This window comes from Gracilinanus agilis, chromosome 3 (genome assembly GCF_016433145.1).
Source record: "Gracilinanus agilis isolate LMUSP501 chromosome 3, AgileGrace, whole genome shotgun sequence".
Lineage (NCBI taxonomy): Eukaryota > Metazoa > Chordata > Mammalia > Didelphimorphia > Didelphidae > Gracilinanus > Gracilinanus agilis.
In genome coordinates this window covers 122,255,989-122,266,481 of record NC_058132.1, presented here as the reverse complement: position 1 = coordinate 122,266,481, position 10,493 = coordinate 122,255,989, and the positions used below count along the sequence as shown (strand labels likewise).

The window sequence follows — 10,493 nt, the reverse complement described above, 5'->3', positions numbered from 1 at the left end:
CGTTTGTGGAGAGAAGGGCATGAATGTGAGTATTTTATAGAGGCAGAGTCAGCAATGAGGAACAAGGGAAGAACTGAAGATGACTCCAAGGATGGTGGGACTCTCAGCACAAAAAAAAGGAAACTTGGAAATCAGACAGTTTTAAGAGGGAAAATCAGTACTATTTTGGATTGTTGAGTTTGATGCCTATGGATGCTCAACAGACTCAACAGCTGAGGATGTGGGCCTGGAACTCGGGAAAGACACTAGAGATCCTTGGAGTCACCTACATAGAGATGATAGCTGACTCCATGAGGAGAGGCAGAGAGAGAGAGAAAAGGGAGAGAGAAAGAGTCATAAATAAGGACCAAGAAAGAGACAGAGATTTTCAGGCATGGGAATGAGTGGAAAGAATGCAGGACTTGATGTCAAATGACCTGGGTCAAATCCCAGCATTGCAACTTATTACCTGTGTGACTTTGGGCAAAATGCTTAACTTCCTTGGGCCTCGATTTCCTCATCTGAAAAATGAGAGGCTGATGTAAGATGGCCTGTGATTCAGTATAGTTAGAAAATCTTGAAACCTTTGAACTATGTTCCCCAGAACTCCTTTAGTATTTCCCCAGAATTCCTTTTGATCTTTCCACCGCCATGTTTTGTACATTGTTTGCTGTAAGCACTTCCTCTTCCTCTCTATTTCTGCATGTGTGGCTGGGAAAGCTGGCTCTTTTTACTTTAGCTTTTTATGTTAGTTATTATTAATAAATCTTACTAAAATATAATACTTAGAATATTGCATATTAATTTTGAAACTCACAATTCCTTTCAGCTTTAAATCTCTGATTTTGACTGAATTCAGTGCTCTTCTCATTATAACACACTGATTCTCTAGATCTTAAATATAATCTATTTTTTATAGATTAAAAAAAAATTTGAGGCCCTAATACTTTAGGAGACTGGTCCAAGGTCAAGCATCGTTAATCCGCAGTACAGAGATTTGACACTAGAACTTCTGACCGCAACTCCAGAGTTCTTTCCACTATACCATTCTATCTTCCTATATTGTAGCTGTATCTGTATCCATAATGGAAGGAGGCACCAACACTAAGAAGAATAGAAAGTTGGGGCCAGAAAAGGCAGAGAAATAGCCTGGCCAGAAGTCAAAGCAGGAAAAGGTGGGACACAAATTCTAGAGAACAGGGAGCAAGGGAAAGCAGATGGCAAAAAATCCAGGCAGCCAGGAGGTCCACAGGAACGAAAGCGGAAGAACACAGCAGGAACAAGAACAGACCCAGGTTACCAACAACCAGGATGCCTTGAGACAGAGGCAGACTTCCATCTTAGATACTGGCACACCTGTTCCTGGGAAGAGGCTGATGCCAGGCCTTGGCTCTCTTGGAACTTACGGCTGGCATTAAAGAAATGACTAGAGTGTGTGGGCAGAAAATGAGGGCAGATGAGAGGTGATTCATGCAACCCAGAAATGAGTGAAGTCCAGAATCTCTTTTCCTTCAGAGGTTATCCTGAAAAATGGCTTATTTATATAACTATATAAAAATAATATTATATATATACATCTATATTTATATATGCATGCATATGTGCATAAGCAGTCTACACACACCTACTTCTGTCCATCCTCCTGCCTAGAAGTAGAGATTGATTAGGTGATTGATGAATTATCAAATCTGGCTGTTATCTGCTGAACTACAGTGAGTGAAAAGCTTTTCTCCTCCAATCACAATATAATACAATAAACATTTGTAAGCACCTATTGTGTCCCAGGCACTATTCTAAATGCTGAGGATTCCAAAAAGGAAAAGGAGGGGTCAGTGATTTCTACCAGCCAGCACTGCTATTGCTGTACCTAGCTGAAGAAGGCAAAGAAAAAAAAGGTTAAAAATCCCTGATGGATAGATAGCTGGTCTTGGAAGCAGAAAGACCTGAATGCTGAGAAATAATAATAATAATATTTATATAGCATTTACCATGTGTCAGGCATTGTGATAAGCAATTTATAATTATCTCACTTGATTCTCACAATACTGGGGGGGGGGGGGCTAGATGCTATTATTATCTACTTTACAGATGAGGAAATGGAGGTAAACAGAAGGTAAGTGACTTGCCCAGGGTCACATAGCTAGGAAGTATCTGAAGGCAGATTTAAAATATTGTTGTGTAACTTTGACTTGAACTTTTAGTATTCTAGGCAGCTCTCTAATTCAATGACTGGCTTTGGCAAAGAGAATGTCTTCATCCAGAAATTCCCTGAACCATGAAAATAAGCAGGTCTTATCCTTATCCCCATGTTATCTCCATAGAGGATTAATTCCAAGGAAATCACAGATCTTATCCTTATCTCTATGCTAGAAGAATAGAAGAAGAATAATTCCAATAAGGAGGAAATGTGGGAATTGTCTAAAGAGCCCAATGAAAATGATCTAAGAATTTATCCTCAGATTACAAAAGACATAAAAAAGAGCAGGCAACTGAGTATAAATAAAAAGCATGTCTACTACTATAAGAACAGTGTCAAGAGAACCAAAAATTCAAATGGGCTGAGATTGAAGTGGAAGACTAAAGGCAACAAAAAGGCTTTTGTGCTGCATAAGCTCTATGGGGAAAGGAGGAATATATGAGGAAAAGGCATCTAACAAGACAGAGAAGGTAAAAGGATCAATTCTCATTTTCCTTGTCTTTTTGGCTTCAAAGTACAAAACAAAAATGGTTAATAAAGAGTTGCTACCTGAAATAAAAAGGCAATAAGATAGTATGGTGTTGCCCTTGAAGTATTCAAATCATACCAGGTTAAGATGAAAGACATGTCTTAGTATTGGGGGGGGAGGGGGAGGCAGACCTGATTGTAAAGCATTGTCATCAAGAAAAGAATTACCAAAGGACTGGAAACGGATAAATGTCCAAATTAAAAAGAAAGGCAATGGAATCTAAAACTCACAGGCCAGTTATTTGGACTTTTGTTGGCTAAATTCAAGACTACTATTAAAGAGTTGGCTGAAAGGAAGCAATATTTCCAAAGAACCAAGCACAGCTTTAACAAGGATCATTTCCTTTTCTAATAGATTTATAAAGCTAGAGGATCTCATGAATGCTGTAGATTGTTTACTTTGATATTATTAGCATTCAATAAAGTACCTCATTCTGGTCTTGTAGGGAAAAAAATGAAATGATTTGGGTCAAATAATAGTGCGCCTGGATGGATTAATGGAAAGTCTCAAAATGGAGTCATCAATGGTTTCATGCAAACTTAGAAGGAATGTCCTAGAGATATGCAAGTTGGTGGTCTCCTAATATGGTGACCTCATTAACTCTTGGGTATAATTATCATCTACGCTGACAATTCTCAAACCTATTTATCCAACCCTAAACTCTCTGCTGACCTCCAGCCTAGAATTTCCAATTGCCTTTCAGACACCTTGAACTGGACATTTAGTGGACATCTTAAACTCAACATGTTAAAAATGAATTGTCTTCCCCCACCCCCCACTACACCTTCTCCCTGCCCCAACTTTCCTATTACTCTAGAGGGCACTGCTCTCTTCCCAGTCCTCCAGGCTCACAACTTAAGTGTTATCTTCAACTTTTCACTCCCTCTCATCTCCCACATCCAATTTATTACCAAACCTGTCCATTTCACCTTAGCAAGATCTCTCAAATATACTCTTTTCTCCTCTGATATTGTAGACCCTCCTGTGACGTAGACCCTCATTACCTCATCCATGAACTACTGCAATAAACTGCTGGTGGCTCTACCTGCCTCAAATCCCTCCCCACTCTAGTCCATTCTCCATTCAGTTGAGAAGGTGATTTTCCTAAAATGCAGATCCAATCATGTGTATCTGTCTATCTGTCTGTCTCTCTCACACACACACACACACACACTCAGTAAACTTTATTTTTTTTTTTCATTTTTATGTCTTTCATTTTTGTCCTAGACCAGTGCCTAGCAAAAAGTTGGTGCTTAATAAATATTTATTGGCAATTACCGATAGTCCCCTCCAAGATCAAATACAAAATCCTGTTGGGAATTCAAAGCCCTTCACAACCTATTCTCCCTTCACCCTCTTTCTTGTCTCCTTATATCTTTCCCCCTCCAAAGCCACACTGGATCTTTGATTCAGTGACACTGTCCTCCTGATTGTTCTATGAACAATCTCTCTCATCTCTCAGCTCTGGACATTTTCTCTGGCCATCTCCCATCAGTAGATTGCTCTCCCTGATCTTTGCTTCCCGACTCAGCTTAGCTCAAATCCCAGCTAAAATTTTACCTTCAACAGAAAGGTTTTCCCAATTTTTTTATCTGACTGTTAATTATTTCTTATTGTCATGTATGTAGCTTGTTTGTATATAGCTGCTTTTCTATCATATAGTCTCCTCCATTATAGTGTGAGCTCCCAAAGGGCAGGGACTGTTTTGCCTCTCTCTCTCTAGCCCTTTGCGCAGTGCCTGGTACATAGTAGGAGCTTAATAAATGCTTACTGACTGAAGGTTGTTTTAAATTTTATTTATACTCTATGAGTCAATAGTCTGGAAAAGTGGCCAAAACAGATACATTTTGGGTTGCACTGATAGACATAGCATCTCTAGGAATAAATCATGTGGTCAGTTCTGAACACTGGAACTTTGGAAGGACACAGGCAAGTCAAGACAATGAGCATTTATTAAGCATCAATTGTGCTTGGCATTGTGCTAGTGCTGAGTATACCAAGAAGGGAAGAAAGAAAATCCCTGCTCTCAAGGAATTCTTCATTTTGTGGGAGAGGCAACATGCCAGCAACTACATACAAGCAAAAAATATGGAAGATAACACAAACAAGAGCTAGCACTTATTTGGACTTTAAGGTCTGCACAGAGCCTTACAAATATCATCTCATTTTATCTACACAACAATACCAGGAGGAAGGTGCTATTATGATTCCCATTTTACACATAAGAAAACTGAGGTCAACAAGAGGTTAAGTGACTTGCTCAAGATCATACAGCAAAGTAATTATTCCTAACTCTATAGGTCCAGTGCTCTACCTGGTGCCCCACCTACCAGCCTCTATAAATGTGAGATAATCACTGAGGGAAGGCATGGGCAGTAAGGGAGACCAGTCTAAGTTAGGGAAAATAAAGGAGGACAACCAGAACAAGAGTCCTTCAGCCCATACTGTATAAGGATGAAGAAACTAGGGATTTTCAGCCTGGAGAAGACTTGGTGTTAGGGGAAAAGAATGATAGTTGTCTTCAAATATTTGAAATCAGTTGTAATCTTGTAATCAGATGAAAGAGGGCAGAAGGAGCAAGGAGAAGGAACTGCAGACAGATAAATAATTTTGACGATGTCAGGAGAAACTAGAGCTATCTTGAAGCAGAATGGACTGCCTCAGGAGAGCAGGGATTTCTCCTCATAGAAAGTTTTCAAATAAAAGCAGGATCATCATTTAAATGGTGTGTTGTAGGAAGAATTCCTTTTCTTCCCCCTCTTTTTGGTTAGGGTTTGAGCTAGGGAGCTGATGTCCTTTCCAAATCTGAAATTCTTTGATTCTACCATGTTGGCCTTAATGTTAACTCTAACAATAACGGGAGAGGAGGTTCTAAACAGTTTTTACAAGCATTTGTAATGCCTTTGTCTGGGACTTCAACAGGATTCTACCTAATATCTACTACATGGTTCCATCAGCTGAACATACTCAGAATATCCATCTCCCTCAGAACATATGAGCAACAAGAGGCAAGGCAGAGCCCAAAATATGTGAACCTTAATGACCCATCTCCTGCTCCTTGCAGAGATCCAGCTTTACTCCTGGTTCTGCCTTTAATTCCCCAACTTGGTGGCCTCTGGATTTTCCCTCATCTGTACTCCTTACCTTATGACTTATATTTTTCTACTGAGTCTCATTCTTACTTCCCACATCATCACACCAGTGGTCTCTGTTTTTAGTCCTAACAACCATCTGTTTCCAAGCTTTCGTGCTCCACTTCTCACCAAACACAAATTGACCTGCTTTAAAAAACATATGGAGGAAAAAGGCTTGCCAGGAAGGGGGCATCCTCTCTTGATTGCCCCCAGATTCCCCACTGAGGGGGCAGCGAGGCCATAAATGCCTAGTTAATTTAACACCTTTGGGATTTGGTTAATTTCTCTCAAGAAGACCATGAAAATCATATTGTTATACTCACAATCCATCAAAGTTCTATAAAGAACCAGCCATTCATCCAAATGTTTGTAGTATATGTGTTTATTGAAGAAACTGTATGGCTGTACGTTAATTCTATTTCACTTGATTACTTTTCTTCTTCTTGCCAACCAACTCTCCCTAACTCCCATTTCCCTTACCCAACCCTCAAAACAGGCAAGGGTATAAAATACAAACACTGGCTGTGACTTTATGAAAAGCTTTAGTTTTGGTTTCTTTTTTTTTTGTCAAACATGACCCTCTGGTTACAAAAAGCCTGTAAAACATATACCCTTTTTTTGTGTGTTCTGGAACACAGAAATCTCCCACATGCAATTTTGCTGAATCAAAATTAAACTATGACTCCAATATTTCTTTTGAGATATTATATTTTATTTTATTGGGGATGAGTACATGGGGGCAGGATCTATGTAAAAACATAAAAAAATAAGTCTATCTAGATTTTTTAGAGGCTTTAATATCCTTATTTTGATGCTTTAGCTTTTGAGCCAAAAAAGGTGGAAATACTTCTCATTCCACTCTTGTCAACTTTAGCCAGAGCCTTCTGAGCTGCCGTCATTTTGCTATTTGTCTGTTAATAAAAATGAGAGGGAGAAATTGGGTCAGTAAAGCTGTAAGACAGTTCCTTTGAAAATCCTACGTGCAAACCACAGAATGGTACACACATCTCAAGGTCTATTACTGGGAATTATAGCCTTCATGGCTACAGGCTTCATAAGGGTGTGATTACTCAACAAAAACTAGTTTTGAATTCTATTCAGAACTCAGATCTAAGAAACAGAGAACATTCTAAAAAGAGCCAGAAGGCAAAACCGTCTCCTTCTGTTAGAATGGAAGATTGCAGCCAATGGCTTACTTTGGGAGAATCATTCTTGAGGGTACATTAAGGGCAATGATGTAGACAATGGAACTGACACATGCAGCAGCTCAATCTCCCAGTGATCCAACACTCTGTGCTGTCAGTGGACTGAATTACAGCCCTGTCTTACAGATGATGAATAATTCACACTCATTTACCATTTGATTTTATTCTTAAACTCTATGGGAAACTAAAATAGAGGAGATGATAATATTAAAAAAAAAATGACCAGTATATGCAAAGCACCATGGGACAAGGACGATGGTTTCCTTAATTTTTTTTTAATTCAGGAAGAGGGAAGCTGTAAAAAAGAAGTGCTTTGTAAACTGTATTTTCAAAAGCTAATGTCTAACAATCCTGAAATTTAAGTTTCTGTGTTTTCTTGTCCCCTGCAGAACAGAAGGCAAATAGCAGTCAATTGTTTATTTCAATGCTTCAAGGGAAAAGAATGCTGAGGCGCCACAAAGAAAGACACAGTCCATATGACTGAAAAGTGTAAAAAGTAAAATCATAGTTGAAGCATTTTTAAGAGGTTATGTAATAGAATATATGACCTCAAAGCTTCCTTTTTATGTTTTGTCCTTTATTAAAAGGCAACAAAACAAACAGTAACAGCAGCAAAAAAAGGATGGTGAAAAACACATTTCAATTTGCCTCAAGCACTTAATTGGCATGCCATCCTCCTTTGCCTCAGTTCTTCTAATCCAGAGTTTGATAGGAAGTACAAAGAACAGGGGGCTCATTTTTCCCAACACAGAAAATCTGAACATCTTAATTAAGCATAAAACTTAGACTGATGCTTAGTTAGCCCCCGTGACTACCTGCCACATGCTTCACAAAGTGGAAACAACTTGAATTTGACAAAAAGAAAAAAAATTTCACAACCATTAGGAGCTGAAGATCATTCAAGAAAGCAGCAGTCCCTTCAATAAGGAGTTTTGAAAGAAATATACTAATAACTCTTAGAGGTGAGAATGGATGGCAGAATGACTTCTGATGTTCTCTTCTAGAGCAGAGTGCAGAGGAACCAGCTTAAAATGTAATTGGGAAATGTTTACCAAAATAAATAAAAAGCACAATTCAGCACAGATAATGTTAACTGGTGATTTTCTATTTTGACATTATTTTCTAAAGCAAGGAGTCTATGAATAAAAAAAAGAAAAAAGAAAGTTAAGGCAGCCTTATCCATACTTTTCTTTGAACTTCAAGAATAGGCACCTCGATTTTGACACCATCTGAAACTTACTTCAATGGGGGGGGTGCTTTGATGGCAACTGTGAGGGTATTCTCTCTACCATTCAGGCTGAAAACTCTCCACTTTAATACCCATGAGCTGCTATGGCCAAATAAATATAAAATAAATAAATTTACATATCCTTTGATGGCCACGCAAGTTGCTCAGAATGGAGCTAATCTGATCGGGGACAACAGGTTTCCTAGCTCAATAACACCTGCCAGGGCTTAACTCTATAGGTAGAGCTTTTGAAAGCTTTGCCCCAGTGAGTTTCTGGACAAATGGCTTGTTTTCCATAGTCAGAGACTTAAAGACATGCAGATAAACATCCCCCAGAAAAGTGGGATCGGCTGAGTAACCACACTGCTCTGGGGACACATACCTTTTTGGTCTTCAGATCTACACTGTTAAACTTAGTGTAGTCTTCCTCTGCTTCTACAGGACCACCTGACGACTTCCTTTTCTGAAATGTCAGAATGATGAAGCGGTGTCATTGTCAAATGTCACCATGGTTCAGGGTAAACTGTTGTCCAAGTCCAGAGGCCCCTGCTTCATTGCTCCCCACTCAAGTAGCCCAACCATGCTACCTAGACAAGCACCAACTCACAGGTTAGGCTCGGCCATCCAATGATGCAACATCAATTCTCAAAAGCACTGGCTGCTGCCTTGGGGATATCATGGCACATCATCCACCAAAAGACATTTAAGTAAATACCAGGCTAAAAATGATGCTCATGTTTCCATAAGGACAGCATATGTCTAGTCTTTGGTGACAATGACTGATACACTGCCCTTCTATTGTTGTTGAGTCACTTTTCAGTCACATCCAAATCTTAGTAACTTTTGGGGTTTTCTTAGTGAAGACACTGGTGTGATCTTGCCATTTCCTTCTCTAGTTCATTTTACATATGAAGAAACTGAGGCAAATAGGGGTAGGTGACATGGCCAGGCTAGATTTGAACTCAGAAAGACTCTGGACCTAGTTTAGTCTAGCCACTGCACTACCTAACTGTTCCTTAGTACTTATTATATTAGTATACTAATAATATACCTGAAACTGGCTTTATTTTTAAACTTGCTTTAAAAAAAACTATTATCTTTTTTTAAATCCTCTTCACTTCCAAATATATTCTTCTCCTTATTCTTCCAATGAGTACCCTCCCTTTTAACAAAAGAAAAGAGACACAAAAAGCAGCAATACAAAACTAAGTGGCATCAATTGTCTGCCAGTATATATGGCATTAAACACCCATGGACCTTCCCTCTTCCTAACCTCTGTGAAAAGAGGGAGCTATATTATATTTTCTCCTCTTTTTTTTTAAGCCACGCTTGATAATAACTATAGTTTTAAAATCACTGTCTATTGATTGCCTCACTTTATCCACATCACAACAACTTTATGAGGTGGCTAAGAATTTCATATTAAAAGTAGGAAAATTGAAGTGTGAATAGCCTAGGTGATTGTTCATGGTAATATTAGAATTACAGCCACAACTGTTTTTCTCAAAAACCATTTCCCATAAGACCACACTGACAACAGAGTCAAATATTTAAACAGTTTAATATTTATGCTTCTAACACTGATCTTGTGCCCAAGTAAAAATGGACATCTCTAGAGTGGTCTCACATTTCTATGAAACTAAACAAATAGAGGCAACACTAAACACAGAAGATGCATCCCTTAGAGAACAGAGGTTGCAAGGAGTAGAGGTCCCTAAAAAGTAGATTCTAAAACAAAAAAGGAAAGAAATAGACTCCATGAAGAGATATGTGCACAACATTCATGTTCTTCTAGAAACAAGAGTGCTAATCTCGGTGTTGTCTTCAATTTGCTCTCTGATCATGACCCATTTCCAGGCCTCAAATTTCTACAACATTTTTTGAGAGGCAAGGTTTATGATGGTTTGTAACTCATGGATGAAAGTGGCTACCTTAATGTAGAACTCAGGAGAGATTAAAAACTGTGCTCCTTTAATACTTCTCTTTTAAAAATGTGAATATGCTATTAACATTTTATAATGTAGTATGATTATAATAATGAGTATTGGCATATTGATTATAATAAATAATTATATTAGTAATTTATTATTCTTATACTTGGAAACTTAAACAAAAAATCTTCTTGTTTCCTGGTGTGTACTGGTAAACAAATTTCATAAAGTCAAACAACAATCTTAAAAAAAATTGGATAGGTATATATATATATATATATATATATATA

At 38.3% G+C, this 10,493-nt stretch overlaps 1 protein-coding gene across 1 annotated transcript in view; it reads right to left on the bottom strand.

The window, feature by feature from the left end:
• Positions 1-6,253: 6,253 nt before the first annotated feature.
• RNASEH2B (ribonuclease H2 subunit B) overlaps positions 6,254-10,493 on the bottom strand; it is a 77,364-nt gene continuing 73,124 nt past the window's right edge. The window contains exons 9-10 of the mRNA XM_044668945.1: positions 8,655-8,735; positions 6,254-6,750 (exon numbers count right to left, since the gene is read on the bottom strand). Of these exons, the coding sequence (XP_044524880.1) occupies positions 6,643-6,750; positions 8,655-8,735 (189 nt within the window). The 3' untranslated portion in view covers positions 6,254-6,642. The remainder of the gene's footprint in view (positions 6,751-8,654; positions 8,736-10,493) is intronic.